Consider the following 21,016-nt stretch of genomic DNA (forward strand, 5'->3'; position numbering starts at 1 on the left):
CTCTAGTCAAGATAAGAAATGAGACAAATAAGCTACTGGAACAGAAGAACAAGGTCAGGGAAAGATATGGGGTCCTGCATGGATGGGAACAACATCTAATGTGTATAATCACAGGAACCAAGTGACTGAAACCTGAGACATATGTTTCGCACATGACTGTAAGTGACACAATTAGAAGTGATTAATGGTTTACGTATGTGATTAACTATGTATTAAAATGAGAGTCTGTTGTGCACATTTAAAGTCAGTCTTGGACTGTCTAATGCGGTCTCGCCCTAAGTATGTTGGAATAAAGCTTAGAAATCTATTTCTGAGTCTCTTCTGGTGGTGACTTAATCGTCCTACATCAGGGTTGTGCTGCTTGAGTTTTTTTGAAACTGTTCTCATGCAGCCAAGAAAATTCCATCATAATCTTGCCCTGTGCCTTTTGGATGATTGACAGGCTTTGGGGAATCAGGAGGTGAGTTCACTATCTCAGAATTCCCATGCTCTGATCAAATTTTGCTACCATAATATTTATACAGTTAATCTAATTAGGTTTCCGGTCAATGGTAAGACCCCAGCATTTTGATGGTGGCAGATTCAGTGTTGAATTTCAAGGGGTGATCTTGCCTTGTTGGAGGTAGTCATCACCTGGCACTTCTGTGGCATGGACATCACTGGTCATTTATCAGCCCAGTTAAATGTTGTCCAAGCCTGTTATTTGCAGGTTTAGACTATTTGAGTATAAAAGGTGTTGTGAAACTGGAACTACAATGTAGTTGCCTCTTAAGTCACAATTGCAATCAGTTCTATTCAAAGACGTGATTTACTGAGATCTCCTCAAGGGCAATTAGGGATGAGGCATTAAATACTAGCTTTGTAAGGATGCCCACATCCTGTGAATGAATAAGAAAAAGAAACATTAGCATCCACACTTCTGATTTTACATTGGAGGGAAGGTCAGTGATGAAACAGCTGGAGCTGACTGGACTTTGGACACCACCCAGTGGAACTCCTGCAGTGTTTTTTTGGATAAATAATTGGCGTCCATAACCACAATCACCTTCCTTCATATTACATATGTGCCAACCACTGAAGGGCTTCCCCCTTGATTTTAACTGATTTTGATTTTGTTTGGGCTGCATGTCAAAGGCTGCTCCTTCGCTTGCCATATGCAACAAAATGTGGCTAAGGGAAGAGCAGAACCTCAGCACTGAAAAATAACACACAATTCAAAGCTGTCATTGTTGTCTCTGGGCTTTTGCCTCCAGCTCAAATATACTTCAGCTCCTAAACCACTTACGAACTGTGATCACCAATGTAAGCTGTTGCTTCTTAAACCAATCATCTTCTGCAACAGACTTTCTATTAAATTTATCAGAATGGACACAGATGTTAAACTATAAACGGAGATTCACTAACATTTCATAACATGATCCACATTCCAAATCATGTCCCAAGCTGGCACTTCCAACAAATCTTCCACAACAGAAGCAGATGTAAAGGCTGCAGAGTTTATACTAACAAGAGTTCCACAACTAGTCAGTTTAATGAGAGAGGGTTCTCATTAATATTTATTTACCAAGTAAGATCCACTACTGCAGCTGAACCATTCAATTAAACTGAAAATTTGCAACCTCATATATCTGTTTAATCAAGCATACACCTCCCCAGAAAGTCATACATTCTATTTGCAGTATTTAATGGGATCATCAAATGGGTACTGCATTGTTGGTTTAATATCAGACTTTCCAGCTTCCAAGTCTGACATTTTTTTCTCTCTCTCTATAGATCAACTTCTTTTATTTCCTCTCCATCTGTCTCTCTGGGCTATGGTTCAACTGGAACCACGAGTGGCATTACCCTACTCTCCCAGAGGTTAACACATTGCCATTCCAAACCAACTGCTGGGACTTCACCACAGTGTGCCTTCAAAGTGACTTTCTGGCTGACGATGGAAGTGCAAGGCCTCAGCTCTCACCTATCCTAATTGAGATCTGGAATTGAGCAACACAGCAAATCAGTAACAGGGTATAAGAAGTGTGCATCCAACTACACTGTCTGCTCCTCTTGCACCTCATTTGAAAAAGAAAACGGAATATTTTGCAACAGCATTAACTACGATGAGCAATTAGCAGTGCTAACTAATTTATTTTAACCTGCATGGCCATTAAACTGAAAAAGCAGCAGGTTTGAATAAAATTCCAAGTGGTTGTGGCCTGCGACATATGCAGACGTAGGCCATCTGTTGCTTTTGACAACTCTGTGGAGAATTCACATCAGCCAAGTCAATACAGAAGAGTGAGTATAAAATGATTTGCTGAATACGGTAATTATATTATTGTGTAAAAATATACAAATACTTGCACTATTGCAAGACAACAGCATTTGTTGCCAATTATAATAATTAACATACTCACAGGTTTGATTTTCTGTACAACTTTAGGGATAGCTGTTCCCAAAGATCTGGTTAAAAACACAACAACGCAACAGATGTTTTCAGAAGTACCACCGAAATTAATAATGTAGATATTGCAACTGGGGATTGTGGTAAGGCCAAAGGGTGTTGTAAGACCACTCAGTAATAAAGCCAATGTATTAAATTTATGTGGATTTGTAACATCTGTGGAAATGACTCCAACTGACAGATTCAAAATGTCAGATTTGAGAAATGAGAATATATTCAATCGGGGCACTACTACTAAAGCACAAATGATCAAACTGTATACACAAAGGCTTTAACAACCAAAATTGCGTATATCGTTATGCCAAAGATGTGAATAGAAATTCAACAATGGATGCAGTCCTCAATGCATCTGCTGTGGAATTGTTTTTTTGTTGCAATTTTTCTGCGTTGAACTGAGAAATGACTGCCAGAGAATGGATCATTTTCCAACAGGCATCTAGTAAGAATGGTAAACAAGATCAGTGTCAAAATTAGTCTTCCTGCCAAAACTCCTCAATCCCATCAATATAGTTTCTATTGAATCAACAGGACACATTTAATATTTCCAGTCTTTTCTATAGCTCTTAAATTGACATTCATAATTGGAAGCCAAAAACCACGTGGAACTTTATATCTCAAGAAAAGAATAACCAACAACTGTCGTGTCTGCCAATAATCCAATCTGACCAATGTCTCAGTGGCATTAAGATTGGTGGGGAGGATTTTCAACAGTTAGGCATGCTTTTGTATTAATTCTTTAGCAAGTCATTTGGCCTCAACATGGTATGCATCAGCCAGTAGAGAAAACCTGCAAAAGCTAACCAATAATTCAAAAAGTTGACAGTTTGGGTTATAAACCTACCTTGTGTGAAAACAAATGGTTACATGTGTTCTATAACTTTAACTACAGGTTTATAACACTACAGGTAAGTCAGAAGAGGGCAACCAAGAACTGAAGAGATAAATTTGAGTGTGCATTTTTGTTGGGGTTTGGAAACATCATCTCCCACAAAATTTTTAATTTCTATGTTAAAAAACTAAAAAAAATTAAGAATTTTACAAATCAGAACTGACAAATCTTTGACCTGAGAGGAAAAACAAAAGGGCATTTAGATTTTCAATCATTCATTATTTTTCAAAGTTTTCTTGCATCAGAGACCACTGTGGCCAAATTCATGGAATTACCCTACCCCCACTATAGATCCAGATCTCTGAGACTTTGCACCCCATATAACTCCCCAACCCTTCATTAAACTCATTTTCTTTGTCCAACCCTTCTGCTTCATACTTTATTTCTCTATTGTTATTTAACCTGGCACACTTCATCCCACACTCCTGAAACTCTCTGGGGACGGGTTTGCTGGCCGTTCACGCCACCTTCCCACTGCATCGCAGTTGGAGAATTTGGCATCCATCCAAATCTCCATTCACTGCAGTGGGACGGGAAAATCCAACCGGTGTGAACAGCCATAACATTCCAGTATCTGTCTACAAATATTTTGTTGCTTAAACAGGCATTCTATGTAGACTTTGTATCTATAATATGTAATCTCAGAATTTTATTTTCATATAAAGCTAATTATTCAAACTTCAAATGTATTCTTCTGAAGTAATCTATTCACCAAGCTGCAGATGGTAGATTTCTGCATTGCAACCAGCACAGAAACAATAAATTTTGAGTATATGTTGTTCTGCACTTTGGAAAAATAATCAACTGAATCTGCATCACAGCTCCTCACAGAGAGAGCTGTCCAACTGTCCAAATGTGATCAAGCAGACATTTGGGACTATTTTTTATTCATTCGTAGGATGTGGGCATCACTGGATGGCCAACACTTATTGCCCATCCCTACTTGCTGTTGTTCAGAGGGCTTTTGAGTGTCAACCACATTGCTGTGGCTCTGGAGTCATATGCAGGCTAGGCCAGGGAAGGACAGCAGACTTCCTTCTCAAAAGGACATAAATGACCAGATGGGTTTTTCCAGTCGACAATGGTTTCATGGTCATTGGTAGCTTCTTAATTCCAGGTACTTTTTTTAATTGAGTTCAAATTCCACCAGCCACCATATGCAGATTTGAATCAGGTCCTCAGAACATTGGCTGAGTTTCTGAATTAATAATCTAGCGATAATACCACTAGGTCACAGCCTCCCCTCATTTATTAGCTGAGGCATAGATAGAACATAAGAGCTGGACCGTTGTGCTCAAACTTTATAAAGCATTAATTAGGCCATAGCTGTAGTACTGGTCACTGCACCAAAGTAAGGGTGTCATTGCAACACAGAGAATAGTGAGGAGATTTATGAGCCTATCACCTGGACTGGGGAATTACAGTTATGAGTAACGTGTGGAAAGGCTAGTGTTGTTTTCTTCTGGACAGGGGAAGATGAGGGGAGAAATAAGCTAAAGGTGGAACTTTACTGTCCTGCCTGTCTGTACTTGGTGGGACACAGGCTGTGCAAAGGTCCACTGGCCTTGGGCAAGATTTTCTTTGTCTTGCGGCAACTGCAGCTGGGAATTCCCACCCAGGGTGTCTTAAGTATGAGGGGTCAAAATAGAATGGATAGGAAGACTTTACTCCCTTGGTTGAATAGCGCATAACCAGGGGGCATAGATTTAGAGAAGAGGTGGAGGAGATTTGAGGGGATATGTTTTCACCTGAGTGTGGTGGGGATCTGGAACTCACTGCATGAAAAGGCAGTAGAGACAGGAAAGCTCAGACAATGCTACAGACCAAAAGCTGGAAAGCTGGGCAGCAGAGTGGCACAGTGGTTAGCACTGTTGCCTCACAGCACCAGGACTCATGTTTGATTCAGGTCTCGGGTCACTGTCTGTGCAGAGTCTGCATGCTCCCCTCGTATCTGCGTGTTTTTCCTCCCGGTGTTCCAAAGATGTGTGGGTTAGGTTGATTAGCCATGCTAAATTGCCCCTTAGTGTCAGGGGGACTAGGAAATGAAGTTACGGGGATAGGACCAGGGTGGGATTATTGTCGATATAGGCCCAATTAGCCTTATTCTGCACTATTGATTCTTTGAAAGGTCAGATAGCCTAGCATCTTCACAGGAAAAATGTTGGAAGCGATTATTAAAGATTTTTTAGCAAGACACTTGGAAAAATTCAAGGCAATCAGGCAGAGTCAATATGGTTTTGTGGAAAGGAAATCGTGTTTAACAACTTATTGGAATTATTCCGCACCAAATTCTAGCTATCCAATCAAACCAAGGTCTCTGTTGCACCTACAGCCCACCCTGCGTGGGACCAAGACGACCACAAGCGCTTTCCTCCTACTTGACTTGTAATCAAGCCCCATCCACCACAATCCCTCTACTCCCTGCAGATGACTCACCCATCCTGGGTGAAGTTTTAAAGTTAGCAACTGATCTAGCATCAGTTGCTGCTTGCAGAAAAACGTTTCAAATTTCTATCACCTTTAGAGTGAAGAAGCATTTCTGAAAGGTCTCCCCCCAGTCCTAGACTCCACAACTAATGGAAACTGTAACTTCTAGTTTACCCTTTCTGTTCTTCTGAAGAGACAGAGACAGAGACATGAGTGGGCAGAGCTACAGAGGAATTTGAAAATATGGATGTAGATTTTAAAATTGAGTTGTTGATCTGGGACCAAAACAGTTCATCAAGCATGGGGTTAATAGGTGAATCAGGACCCACTGCAAGATCAGATTCAGGCAGCAGATATTTAAATGAATCAAGGTTAGGGATGGTTAAAGATGGGAGGTTGGCCAATTAGGAATGTTGAAACTGATACTTCTTAGGTTCAAATCAATTTATGTTACACCAGATCATAACTGCAGTTTACTAAACATTTTCACATAGGCCCCAATTAAACAGACTGTGTTCCCAACATCACCACTATCCCTGGAGTTGCAGATGTATTGTCAGACATCACTACTGATGGGCTAACAATTGCTGCAGAACCATGCCAGGAGCCTATGGCAACAACACAGGCATAGCGTTAGTTTGAAACGGTTGAGGAGATTCTCCCAAACGTGCTGAATTGGTGAGCAAACTGGTTTAGATCACAACTGTTTTCTCAGTGCAGCTTCAGATCCAACTCTGCCCAGTCTGCCCAGGGGTCCAAGTCATGAATATCATTAAACGCTCGGAGGGGGCAGGGGCTATTCACGCCAAAGAGCCTGAAATGGGCAGGATGAGCGGGAACTTGAGCTAGTCTTCAAAGAGCCCAGGCATGTCCAACTGCCTGAGGACAAAGCTATCATGGACACTCCCTGAATGGCGTGCAATGATCTGCATGAGATGGTCACTGACAATTTGAACATTCAGGGAGTGGAACCCCTCCCTGTTCACAAATTGCTGCGGCCCTGCATGTGGGGCTCACAAGGCGATGTGTGTCCCATCCACTGCTCCCTGGACATTGCAAATCCCAGCAATGGCAGCGAAGCCAAGAGCCTGGCCCTCCTGCTGTACATGGCCCACATTGAAATTTACGTACTGCCTGCCGGGCATACAGGGCACCTGTGACCTGCTGCACATATCTGTGCACGGAGGCCTGGGAGATCCCAGCTAGGTCGCCACTGGGTGCCTGGAATGAGCTGGAGGCATAAAAATTCAGGGCAGCCGGAACCTTCACATCAACAAGGAGAGGGTGGCTGCCCCTCCCCTGAGGTGCCAAGTGCGTGAGCACCACATAAAGGTGTCGCATCATGGTTTTGGAGACCTGCAGTCGGCGCATCTCCTCCAAGAGGGCCTCGAATGAATTGAGGGGCCTGTACCTCCTTGGCCTCAGCATCCTCTGCCTTTGTGCACTCTCTCGGGAGCCTGCCCACCCACCTCTGGCCCTCAGCGGCAGCCCCCTGCCCTCCTTGGTAGTGCTACTCCTGCGGTGGTCTCTCGATGCCCGCCACCTCCTGAGCCACCACCACTTCCTCCTCCACCCCTGCTGCCACCAATATGGCCAGCTTCAGATCGAGCAAACCGAGACCTATCTGCACAGTGGGGTTTGGAAACAGCATAGAATGACGGATTATCATTGGCTGCACAGACCCAACACCACTCCAATCCTTCACTTGGGCCAGAACTCCTACTTGTGGATGCTAGTAACAACAAACAATCCATGGTGCTTTGCATGGCCCAATTAGGGTTGTGTGAGATTCCCATCATGACAAATGCTGGCACAGATTATGCAGGTCAGTGTGCAGACGTGGGCAGTGTACACTCTTGAGCCATTGCTATGTGTGCAACTGCAGCATCTGTTACAGGCGTGTGTTGTTGGTCCATGTCACAGGGCAGGGACAGACTGCAAATCAGCGCCAGATCTGTGCCCAGTGACAGCAGGTTCCATGCAGTCCGTGTCTGAACCTCTACACCCCGGCCTGGAGCAGCAGCTGCTTCATCTGGTTAGGCCTCAGTCAGCACATGGTACACTCCTACCCCACCCCGGAACACCAGCACTTAGTGGAGTCCCTGACCGCACCCCATGGCAAGACAATGCCACTGCAAAGCGTCCTGGAGGGGAAGGCTGAGCAGGACCGCTCTAGGATGCCTCCCACATTGAGCTACAGCGCTGCCTGGAGGGGAAGGCTGAGTAAGACTCTTTCACGGAACCTCACCCAGAGAGCTCTGTGAAAATAGAAGCCCTCCCCCACCCCAGATATCACTGGTCCATGATATCTGAAGGCAGCAGGAGGAAGGCATCTCCAGGGCCTGCCTGGAATATCCCCCAAACTCTGCCGGCAGCACTTACTTCATCACGCCGGTTCAAAGCTGCCACGCCAGGTTGAGAATTTTATATACCTACTCTGATTTGTGCCAAAGCGACATCACGCCAAAGAAGTGGGAGATGCAAAGGTGGGCGGAGACTGCCGTATCGACCCCGATAATGGCATGCTAAAGTGTGGTAAGTAGTGCAAATCAGTGGCACGCTGGTTTTCAGTGTGATCCCGGCGGCGCCATTTTTTTCCGGTTTGGAGGTGGATGCGGATCACAGGGAACCCATAAAATGGGTGATACGCACATCTCCCAACCCGACCCGTCAAAACATTTGTGTCATGATGGGAGAATCGCCCCCAGTATTTCACAAAGTAACATAATTGGTGCATCACAAAACTGCAAAACATTGAGGTAACTGTTAATGGCTATAGTGCGATATAATATTTACATGTTTAAAAGTATTTGCAGTCTGAATGAGGAAAATCATAATTTTACTAATGCTTGGCGATTTGCTACTGCATTTGTCTTGCTATATGATTAATCCATTATCTCGATGTGTCGTCCAAGTTATGCATTCTGTTTCTCTTTGTCCAGAAAGAAAAACGAATTCCATTTACCAACCTTGGCACATCAGGCAACTTTTAGTTTACAACTGCATACTGACTTGCGCTCCAAACTTCTTGCTTCCAAACAGCACCAGAAATAATTAAACTGTGAAACACACAACCACTGCCTCGCTAAATATTTTTAAGACGCGGGTTGATAGGTTTTTGATAGGCAAGGGGATTAAGGGTTATGGGGAGAGGGCGGGGATGTGGAACTGAGCCACGACAGATCAGCCATGATCTTATTGAATGGCGGGGCAGGCTCGAGGGGCTAGATGGCCTACTCCTGCTCCTATTTCTTATGTTCTTATCCCTACAGTTCTTTCAGAAACTCTCCAGTAAAATAGAAACATTTACTGTTGTGGTTAAAGGTTATATTTTGCTCATGGGCAAATTCAAATCTTTTTTGTGTTGATGTTCTCGACTGCTCCCATCGGTTAGTGTGTTTAAAGTAAGACTATATTTTTGAGGTGAATTTATTTCACACTTTTCAGTAAATGTTTTCCCTTCATACTGGGTGGCACAGTGGTTAGCACTGCTGCCTCATGGTGCCAGGGACCCAAGTTCAATTCCAGCCTCGGGTCACTGTTTGTGTGGAGTTTACACGTTCTCCCTGTGTCTGCGTGGGTTTCCTCCGGGTGCTCCGGTTTCATCCCACAGTCCAAAGATAAGCGGGTTATGTCGATTGCTCCTTAGTATCAGGGAAATTAGCAGGATAAATCCTTGGGTTATGGGGATCGTGCCTGGGTGAGATTGTTGTCAGTGCAGGCTTGATTGGCTGAATGGCCTCCTTCTGCATTGTAGGGATTCTATGATTTTATACTCAAGTCTGGTACCATCTGAAGAAGAGTCTTATAGACTCAAAATGCTAATTCTGTTTCTCTCTCCACAGAAGCTGTTTTATCTACTTTTGACACCACCATCCTAGTTTATCCTCGAACATCTGTACGTGTTCAGCTACAGGATGGCCCCCCCACTATTTAAATGGATCATGAACATCATGGAAATTAGTTGCTGATTAGAATCGTAGAATCCCCACAGTGCGGAAGGAGGCCATTTGGCCTATCAAGCCTGCACCAACAACAATCCCACCCAGGTCCCATCCCCATAACCCCACATTTTTACAGTCCTAATCCTCCTGACACTAAGGAGCAATTTATCATGGCCAATCAGTGTAACACACACATCTTTGGACTGTGGGAGAGAATCGAAGCACCTGGAGGAAACCACACAGATACAGGGAGAATGTACAAACTCCACACAGACTGTCACCCGAGGCTGGAATTTAACCCGGATCCCTGACGCTGTGAGGCAGCAGTGCTAACCACTGTGCCACCGTGACTTTGTACCAGCTCTGTTGGATTTTGTAAGATGCTTTGAAGAGTTGATTAAAATGGATGAAGTTTGCAGGGCGTAGTGGAATATATGGAAAAATCCTTCACTGTGACTGCAAGTGCTCTGGTTACAAAATTTTTCACTGTCATGGCTGCTACAATTGCAATTGCCCTTTGGTGACAGCATGAGGGAGAGATGGAGCAGAAACAAACTCCTCAGAGAATGAGAAAGTGGGAGAAGATCTTTCAGCAGGGGGCCTCATCCACCTTGGCTTATCTGGAAACACTTGTCTCATCTTCACCTAAGCCAGGAGCAGTGCTGTCTCCTCTTTACAAAAAAGCTGTTCATAGAACTCTGCCAACTCTTTTGACCAGGGCCGAAAGCACACAGCAAGGCAAGGGTGTTGCTGCCAATGGCTATGATGGTGACTGTGGACCTGAATTCCTTTGCACATGAATCCTTCCAGACTGGAGCAGGTGATTTAAGAAACATTTACCAGTTCACAGTACATTGCTGCATCAGACGTTCTTTATACCAGGAGGCAGGAATTCATTGTCTTCTCTCTGACTAGAGAGAAAGCGGTGCGATGTACAATGTCTTTTTTAAATTGGGATAGTGGGAATTCCTGTGCTGCAAGATGCTATTGACTGAACGTTCATGGCTTTGTGGGCACCTCCACTCAATGCTAAGATGTGCTGGAACTGCAAAGGTTACTACTGACTGAACATTCAATGGTGCAGGACCATTCCCAGCATGTGAATGCTCACTACCCTGACAGCAACAGTGTTGATTTGATTCTGTGCCAGTCCATTGTTTCCTTCATCTTTTAGTCACCAGGTCAAACCAGAGGGTGGCTAGTGATTATCAGCTCTTCACCTGACTCATGGCTCCACTCCATAACCCAGTCACATGTGGTCAAAATCCCTACATTGAGAGTCATGGGAAATCTCAGTCAGCAGACCACTGGGGTGCTGAGGCCAAGTTTCTATCGCCAAGACCAATCTCAAGAAGCCCTGATTCTTAGTGGCTTGCTACGTCCTCCACAACTTGGCCATCAAGGGATTGCAGCTTTGGCATCGCGGCTTTGACAAGATCCTCAGAATGAGGAAGGGAAGGATGGAGGAGGAGGAGGAGGAGGAGGAATAAAGGAGGCAGGCAGTACATTAGTACGCCAACCAGGCTGTGAGCACGGCATTTTATTTTGGTTGCTATGAATACAACCTCAGATACCCACTGCACAAACAATCACAAACCTTGCCATGTCTGCTACAGATCAGCACAGCATTGTCTTGACCACAATGCAAAATAAAAGCCAGCGAAACCATACGGTTTCATTCAAGAAAATATTTAAAATTCCAATCACAAGACAACTGAACACCTTTATACACTCTCTCAGTCCCTATCCCCTGGGAGTCTTTGTCAGGCATGGTGCTCCTATTCAGTGCTATTCTGATGGCTAATGCATGGTTGGCATAGGAACCAGACAAATATTCTTTCATCATTTCATCAAAATAGTTTACTTCACAATTCAGACAGGTCAGAATCATCCAAGTGAGCTGTAAATGGCAAAGTCTAAAAAGTTCCTATTTTTATTTCATAATGAAGTGACTTATACTTTCATGTGATGTGAACTGCAGTGACATTATTTTTTTTATTATTTTATAGTATGGTACAATGGAATAGCACATGCCATTTTGTGTTATTATGAAATTTAATTACTATGCTCTTTTCTAGTGCTACTCAGTAAATGATTTCTTGCATCACTTGTCTTTAATTTCACACAACAGAATGCACAGTCAACCTCTTATCATGACCGCTAAGATGTGTTCCTCATCCTGCCACTGACATACTAATTACTGTCCTTTTCAGAGCAAGATCATGATGTCAAATCAGAGTAAATTCTGGGGAAGAAGAAATTGCTTCAAGCGCAGAAAATGAGAACTTGTTTAAAGAAATTATTTTGAAATGCAGGGGTAAGGTGGCAGGCTCAAATTTGCTGCTGGGACCAGTACAGCCTTTTATTTATATAAATGACCTAGATTCCAAAGCACAATGCAAAGTGGTTATCCTTGATGATCCTATCAAAGTAGAAGGGGCAAAAGTATTGGAAGAGGAAGCTCAAAAAGTTCAGAGTGGCCAGAATGTGATTATCGTTCATGCCGATGGGATTTTCCCATCCCACTGCAGTGAATGGAGATTTGGCTGGGCACCAAATTCTCTGATCTCACTGCAGTGGGAGCGTGGCACGAATGGCCGGTAAGATCGCACCCAAAGAGTTGGACAAGATATGTAAATTGTCCAAACAATGTCAGTTAAAAATTTATTACTGTAAGGGTAGAAAGCAAAAGTGGACAATTTTCCTACTCCATTAATGCTATTGGAGTGGCTGAGTGAATGAAATCGAAAAACAGACTTGGAGCCTTAGTAGACTCAATGCTGAATATGCTCAACAAATATATACTCAGAGCCGCAACAGCAAAGCCAGCAGTCCAGAACACGAAAATTGTGATCAGGTTTATAGTGTTCTCGTCACATCCAGTTTCTAAGAAACAATGAAAACACTCAAGTTGCAAAGAATTGAAATGGGAATTGTGATGCATATTTACACTGCACTGTTGGTTCCAACGGAGGCAGTACTCCAAAGTGGTGCAGTTTGCTCACTGCAATGATCAGAGCATGCAACCAGTGCTAACCATGCAGTTAGGCGACCAAACTTTAAAAGGCTAATACCAGTCTGCACTAGTTAAAGCCAGCCTTTATTTCTCAAAGGGGAAGTGCACTATAGTTATAACATGTGCTGGAAGTCATTCGATAACCAATTCCTCTCCAGGAAAGACTCAAAAATGGTTCAACATGGGAGAGTGTGGGCTCCATGAAGAAACATTGCCCTGGAGGCTTTGTTTGAGGAGGGACAGTCCTGTGTCCATAGCAGAGTCAGAAGGCCTTTATAAAATTGCTGAAAAGGCAATGGGAGCTGATTGGAAATGCCAGGAGTCCTGTGGAGATTGATGCAATGACACAAAAAAAAATTTACCTATCAGATATGATCAAGTTCAATTAATGCATCTTCAAATGCCATATCTCACCAATGACACCACTAGTTTCAATTATTTTTCAATGCACCATATACCCATCACTCACCTACCAATAATCCCTTTAATGACCCATACCTGACATTCATGTATTACTCCACAACTTAGCATTACCACAAACCTTATAGACAAATCTCATGGTTTGCATATCTGATCCACTTTTCAACAATGACAACCATCCAACACAATCATAATGTTGTCCAAGGCATTTCCTGTCTTCTCTATTGATAGTCAGCAGCCTTCCAGCAGTCACACTGCAGTCACAGGGGTAGCACTGCTTAGGAACACTAGGCCAGGCAAAGACACATTCACTGAATAAATTTATAAGAGGGATTTAACAAAATGTGCATACGTCGCTGCTTAAACTTGAAACAACTGTGAAAACACCAAATTTTCAGAATTGTAGGAACAACCAGAAACAAAAAACTCAACCAGCAACCATGTGACGATCCCTTTCAATAACACTGCTGTAAGGCTGTGGAGTCCTGTGTTGCAAATAAGAGTCACACTGATACATGGCATGATCCGCCTACTCTGAACATTTCAGGTGGATGCAAACTGAACAGACACTAATGTCCTCACCAAATGGCATCCAGTCCAATTCACACCAAAAGCCTGTACGCAGGCCGTGGACACATTTTGGACCTCACAGGCCACTAGTGGTACCCACAATATAGGCACTATGCATCTGAGTTTTTCAGTCTTGGGCTTGTCAGCTGAGGCACGCGGCAACTCGGAGGTGAATTGAGCAGGCTGTGCATAGTAATTGCATGTATAGGAAGATCTACAAAGAATTTAGCTATAATTCAACAATAGAAATATGACTAGAACACATGCATTTCCACTTACTCAAATGAATTGTTGAGCTGATACCAGGAAATACATCATCAGATAAAAACCACAAACGCACGGATTGAATGTTCAGATGGGATGATTGAAGCAAAAGCTGGTATATAATTTAAGCAACAATCAAATGCCATAAAGGGGATGTTGTTAGGATTTTCATGTATGGTTGAACTAAAACACTTTGAATGGCCATTCTCAACCAAAATTATTTTATGACCTTATCTGCAGCAGAGAACATAATATTTCAGCTTCTGGTGAAACTGTTTGAAAGCATGGAATTATAATTTTGTATATTCTTACCTGTAACACAGTGAAATGAAACATTATTATTGTGGCTCAAATCATTTTTCTACAGAAGGACATTAGTTTAAACCACTTGTTGGGAATGTGGAAGCAATCTGATGTTCATACTGTTCAACATAGCAGTTAGCAAAAAATAAAGGGTCTGCAGAATAAACCTTTGAGCAACAACATACCAGAGAATGGAACAGGTCAAAAGAAAAGAATTCACCTCGAGTGTTCAGATGACATCAATAAACCACTTGAGATTCACTCCTGTAGTTCATGTTATCATTGGAACCCCTCAATGTGCAGGCTTGTTAACACACACTCGTTTATGTGGCATCCTACAGTGAGCTTTTGAACTACAACACAAACTAGAGTTCAAATGAAGTTCAAAGGCTGCCTTAACTGTTATACATTCTCCAACCCAAAATTATTCAATATCTTCCTGGCGAACCAAACAGCAATTTATAATTTCACTGCTCAGTAGAGTGATAATTCCAACCAGGGGGAAATAAAAACAATAATAAAAATGGTTGACAGATAGTAAAACACTCCAGATTTAATTGAAAGGCCACCTTAGAAAGTCAGCTGCCAGATAATACTTCATCTTGTGACAATTACGTTGCAGACCTCCCTTCACTCATGCAGAAGAGGAACATCAGTCACTTGCATCTCTCATACTCATGAATCACAGACCTTTCACAACAAGGAAAACAGCTCCAAAATGACATGATCATCAATGAGACACCTTCCACAAACACACACAAATGGAATCACATGGCATTTTCCATTCTGACTTACTAACAACTGCTTTGGAGTAATAATTTCATTGTTAGTTTTTAAATTAATCAGCTACCTTTGAGCTGGTAATGATATAAAGATTGTTTTTTTTTAATCTCTCTTTATTTCCCAGTATTCTCCTATTCCTTTTCTTCAGAACGGTTCCATGTTGTTTGTGCCATGGGTGGCAGGAACCTCATACCTCACCAAATGTCCACCATTCATTTTTGAGCATAGGTAGTGAGTATTAAAGTTGTTTTTCAAGGGGAGACAGCATATCCAAGCCAACCATAAGCTGAATTGTACTCCATTTAACTAAGTATCATCAAATACTTACACTGCTCATTGATTGAGTGAAATGTCCTCCTCTCAAACAAAGTATAGTTCTGCACAATTAATTTGCACAATATTGTAACCAATCTAAATCACTTTATGGGATTTCAAAATTGCCCTCATGCCCCACCTGATTTTATTCAACAATAGTTTCAGCATCAAATCTCTTAAAAATGTAAGCATTATTCACCGAATTAATGTATGCTCCCCTGACATGACAAAAAAAAACCAGAGTGTATAATACCACAATCTGAACAAATGTAAACTTCAGAGAGAAAAAAAATCAACTGATAATAGCTTCCTGAAAGGCTCAGTGTGTATTTTTAGTGAGTAAGTTAATCATACAGACATGACAGGTTAAAGGGCCAATTCTCCAGTCTGTGCTTCACTGTGTCAATGTAGCTCAATCTGAGGCAAATTTGCCTCTGACCCAGAATAATAAGCAATTCTCCCTCATACATAACTGATTGCCACATTTGTGTATGTAACCAAAGTGACTTTGCTAAATAATTACTTGCCCATGAGACATCCTGCAGATGTGATAAGATGCTACTTAAATCAGACAGTTGTTAATATTGACTGTTGCATTAAAACAGAATCACCTGCGTTCTCACTAAATCGTAGTTTGTTCCTTCCTCACTCTGATCCATTGATGAATTGGTTGGTCCCTGACTTCTACTAGTTAATTTTTTTTTCCAATTGCTGCCACCAAATCCAGTTCTTTGGCTTCTGTCCCTCTTCTCTCTCTAGTCACTTCATCATCTCTGTCCTCCTCTCCTGGCAGTCCCATCTGCTTCCAATCCCCAAACCCTTCTCCACTCTCATCCAAATACCTGTAATGTTAAGATCAGACAGACTACAGAAGATGCACTCCTGGCCTAAAACCTGGCTCATTATATGTCCTATCCATTAGTCATGATATGGAGATGCCAGCGTTGGACTGGGGTAAACACAGTAAGAAGTCTCACAACACCATGTTCAAGTCCAACAGGTTTATTTGATAGTAAACCCACAAGCTTTCGGGGTTTGCCCCTTCATCAGGTGAGTGGAGTGTTCTGGTCTCTGACAAAGCATATAACAGCACACTGCCATTTGTTCACCTGATGATCTGTTTGATTGCTCTACTGGGCAGTTCATGTTAAATCTAGCAGATGCTAGATGATTTCTTCCTACCCTGGAGGATAGCTTCTTCTAACTGTTTCAAATGGCAGTGTGCTGTTATATGCTCTGTCAGAGACCAGAACTCTCCACCCACCTGATGAAGGGGCAAACCCTGAAAGTTTGTGGGTTTACTATCAAATAAACCTACTGGACTTTAACCTGGTGTTGTGAGACTTCTTACTATCCACTAGTCTCCAGATTTGAGATTTTTCAAATGTTGTTGACATAATTGATTTCTGGCATAAAAGATTGCACTTATTTGGACATTTGTTAGATAGTTTACGTTTTTAAGTAAATTATTTTCTTTTCTGCTTTCTTATCAGAACCTTTAGCTTAACTGTTCCAGTTACATTGCCATGTTGGTAGTGACATATGTTAAAACATATAATTTAATTGGTTTACCTCCCACTATGAGTATTCCTTGACTGAATGAACATTTTACAGCCTACACTTAAAAACAAGGTTATGTCACCCATGTATACGCTTGGAAGGATGCTAAGTCAACAGATTTACATGTGATGACATGTGTCAAAACACATGACTTTATAAAAAGGCCTTCACTACTCTTTTAAAAATCAAATCACGTGTGCCATTGATTATTTTGATGTTGACATATATAAAGTATTTAATATTTAGAACAGGAAGCAGGAGTTCATTATTGTGTCAATATTAATACAATGCCGAGATAAACAAGTTTGAGCTAAGTGATAATCTACGATTATTTCTTGTCCAAGATATTTGCGAAGACTATTCTGCTCAGTTACAATGTTTGCCTAATGCAACTTGGGACACAAGGGTTGAAAATTGAGCAAGAATACATCTTATAGTGAGTAACCTTTCAATGTCATATCCATTAGATATCAGAAAATCCTGCACAAAGAGGATGAACAGAACCAAGTTTGGCTGGAAATGACAATGACATTAGATTTTAGTTCCACTGATTACCAGTGTTGGAAGCATGTACTGCTAGCATATTACTGATGTGTACAACTGCTGGGATAATCAACACCTTTCAAAAACAAAATACCATTCCTTCAGAGTTGCTCACCTGATGATCTGTTTGATTGCTCTACTGGGCAGTTCATATCATCATAGCAGATGCTAGATTATTTCTTCCTGCCCTGGAGGATAGCTTCTTTTAACTGTTTCAAATGGCAGATTCTTACAACAGCAGAGATTAACTGAGCCTCGCCTCATGCCAATGATAGGCACCCCAGTACAGGTGCACACCTGGCAGGGTCAGCTCATGAACATCAAAGTGGATGTAATTCCTGGTAAACTAAATTTTTGATGGCCTAGATACTCCAGAACCTCTTTGAATTTAACTAAACATTTCCTTTAGAACACATTTCAACTAAATCATAGCAATCCTGCTAAAAATCATTGGGTAGGATGATGCCCAAAGCTAAGGCTGGTATAAATGTGACCAGAAAATAAAGAAATTAGTAGCAGCCATTTGGGTGTGAATAAGTCCTGTACAATACTGCAAAATAGCACAAGGGTGTGAACACAGGTTGCCGACTGCTTTTACAACTTTGAGGAATGAAAATTATTCATCTGTTTTTTTAACCTCTTTACACCTTACCTTCTTGTAAAACACCACTGTGCCTGCTAGTTTGAAATTACCATCGATATATAGCACTTCAAATTATCTGAGAGTAAATCGGAACTGACATTCCACCATGCATGATAGATTGCATTGGTCAATACCAAAGTCAGTCAGAGTTAGCTATTAACCTTACGATAAGTGCAATTAACAAATGCATATATAATGCAGCACTGTTATTTCTCAAGGAACACTTACCAATGACAACAAGTTTTGCATCTGCTGTAACAACATCCAAGGAGGTTCTTGCGGTACATGTGTACACCCCTTCATCATCTTCGCTTACATTAATAATTTGAATGATATCGCCATCCATTACAATTCTGGAGGGTCACAAAATTAAAATGGTACATCAACTTTGCTGAAGCAGAATTTATTTTCATGATTCATTATATTAGAAACAACACAACAAAAAAAAACTCCATAGATACCAGTTTAAGGACTTCTTAATTACATCAATCATTAACAAGAAGAAAATGTAATTGCGATGCAGTAGCACAAAATGTCAGAATTCCAATACAAATGAAAAACACATTGTCAGGTTTCTGTTAATTTCTTTCTCTACCGAGTTCCAAAAGAATCACCATAAGAAGTCTCACAAAACCGGGTTAAAGTCCAACAGGTTTACTTGGAACCACAAGCTTTTGGAGCGCTACTCCTTCATTAGGTATTACTCACCTGATGAAGGAGCAGCGCTCTGAAAGCTTGTGATTGCAAATAAACCTGTTGGACTTTCACCTGGTGTTGTGAGACTTCTTACTGTGCCTACCCCAGTCTAACACCGTCATTTCCACATCAAAAGAATCACCAACAAGTTACAATCAGGCTTATGAGGTGGCTCATGAGCTGCATTGCTTGTCAGGCAAGCAGGAAAAAATGAGAAAGGAATAAGTAGACTCTAAACAAGAACAGATAGACCTTCATGAGAAAGTGCAAAGTCAGGAATGACGTAGAAGTGTGTCCAATTTTAGTCCTAATATTGTAGGTTTAGAGCATGTTTTTGTTTAGCAAAACATATTCTCCAATTTATGATTACAGTTTTTTAATTAAATCAGAAACAGACAATAACAAAGGAAGAATGTAATATGTGTGCCTGTTCAAAATATAAAAACGGTATAAACAAATTCTTATCATGCACTGAAAGACTGTCAACCAAAGAAATGGATACCCACTACTGTGACAGCTCTTGTTTGGATGATTTTGGTGATGGCAGATTGACATTAGCAATAATGATGACTGAAGTGGAGTGCCTCTTGTCCAATTTATAAACTCTTACCTGTCATTCTCGGTTTGGTCACTGTAAATTTTGTCTCCATCCTTTTTCCATGATAACTCAAAGTCATTTTCAAAAGCAGAGTCATATTCAGCATGACATTTAAACTGTGCCACTGCGGACTTCCGTATCATCAAATCCTCAGGCGGAACCACTATTTCTGTAGCAACTGAAAGAGATACAAAGGATCAAAAATACTTTTAGTGCAATTTCCACAATAGTAGATAAATGCATAAAACAGAAGAGGACACTTTCAGATACATGAATGTTAGCAATGAAAGCATTCAGACGTTTAAACCAGTATACAGCTATAATTAAAACAATCAATTGCCCCGTATAGTATATGCCTGAAAAAGCAACTTCCTAAATCTAACTTACTGTGCTTTTGTTTTGTTTCTGGTTGATCAATTTTAAATTTAAGATGCAGTGCACAGCATAAAACAGCTTTGTTTCAGATGTGTAAAAGAACTTGTATTTACACTAGCATCAAAGTATAACAAAATAAATGAAAACAAAATATGCCAAAAGAAAAACTATGAACTATATTGTCTTCCTAAGTTAGGAAAGCAAGCCAGCAGAAATTACTATCCTAATTTCAGGTAAGCAATAGTTTTGAAACTTTTTAGAAAAAAAATATGTTGGGCTGGATTTAATGGGATGCTGTGTTGCTGAACCCATCCCCACCCAATTAAAAAGGGTTTGGGAGCCCATTTGTGTGAAAGCTGCCTGCCTCATATCCATTTTATACTCAGCAGGGCTGTAATATGGAAACTGCAGCAAAGGTATGTTGGGAAGGGTTAAAATGGGGATATGACTTTGGGTAGGTACCTCTAATGGGAACCCCAAAAGAGATTCTCCCTTCCCTTCCTCACAGCAGCTCGCAATCTAAATGCAGCCAGCCTACACACTTGGCTTAAGTCTCACTGCTATGGGTAAAATAGTGGTGGGGCGGTTGGGGTGCAGGATGATGCACTTCAGCAGTCATTAATTGGCCAATCAAGGGCCTCAATAGGCTCAAGGGTAAACAGGTTGCCCAATGCTTCCACCACTCCTCTATAAATGGGAGACACCTGTTAGGACAGGCTGTAGGGCATTAAAGCCAGCCCATCAAATCAAATATTTAGCCTAAGAAAATTAGAATATGCTGACCATGCCGTGGCCCAGGCAAGTTACGTTTAACCATTTGGATATGCACCAGGGCTGGTGCAACAATGTTCATGGGCAAGACATAATATCATTTTTGATCTAATGTCATTTTTAAATTCTTTCTTTTTAAGATTCTGACATATACAGCAACCAAATCACAATGCACAAGATTAACCATCATACACAATTTAATATTGAAGAATAACATATGATTAACTGAACAGAATTTTGCCAGCTACTAAAAAAATGCACTGCGTGCAACAATTGGTTCAGCACATCTTTGATTAGCCAATAGCCATATCATTGTTGACCAATGGTGTTTAAATGGCAAAACAACATACCATTGAAAGGCACATAAAGCTGTTTGGTAATGATGTGTATCGTCCAATATTTTTGTTTATTTTCCTTAAATGTTTCACATTCTGGAACGGATAACATTTT

General features: G+C 41.4%; 1 protein-coding gene across 8 annotated transcripts in view; it reads right to left on the reverse strand.

Moving 5' to 3' along the window:
- Positions 1-21,016, reverse strand: part of chl1b (cell adhesion molecule L1-like b) — a 742,190-nt gene that overhangs the window by 248,556 nt on the left and 472,618 nt on the right. For all 8 annotated transcript variants that reach the window (XM_080183774.1, XM_080183743.1, XM_080183751.1 and 5 more), the window contains 2 exons: positions 19,433-19,598; positions 18,355-18,479 (listed from right to left, as the gene is read on the reverse strand). In XM_080183774.1, the coding sequence (XP_080039900.1) occupies positions 18,355-18,479; positions 19,433-19,598 (291 nt within the window). The remainder of the gene's footprint in view (positions 1-18,354; positions 18,480-19,432; positions 19,599-21,016) is intronic.

The sequence above is a fragment of the Carcharhinus amblyrhynchos genome, chromosome 3 (genome assembly GCF_965287045.1).
Source record: "Carcharhinus amblyrhynchos chromosome 3, sCarAmb.v2.hapA, whole genome shotgun sequence".
In the NCBI taxonomy this organism is placed as follows: domain Eukaryota; kingdom Metazoa; phylum Chordata; class Chondrichthyes; order Carcharhiniformes; family Carcharhinidae; genus Carcharhinus; species Carcharhinus amblyrhynchos.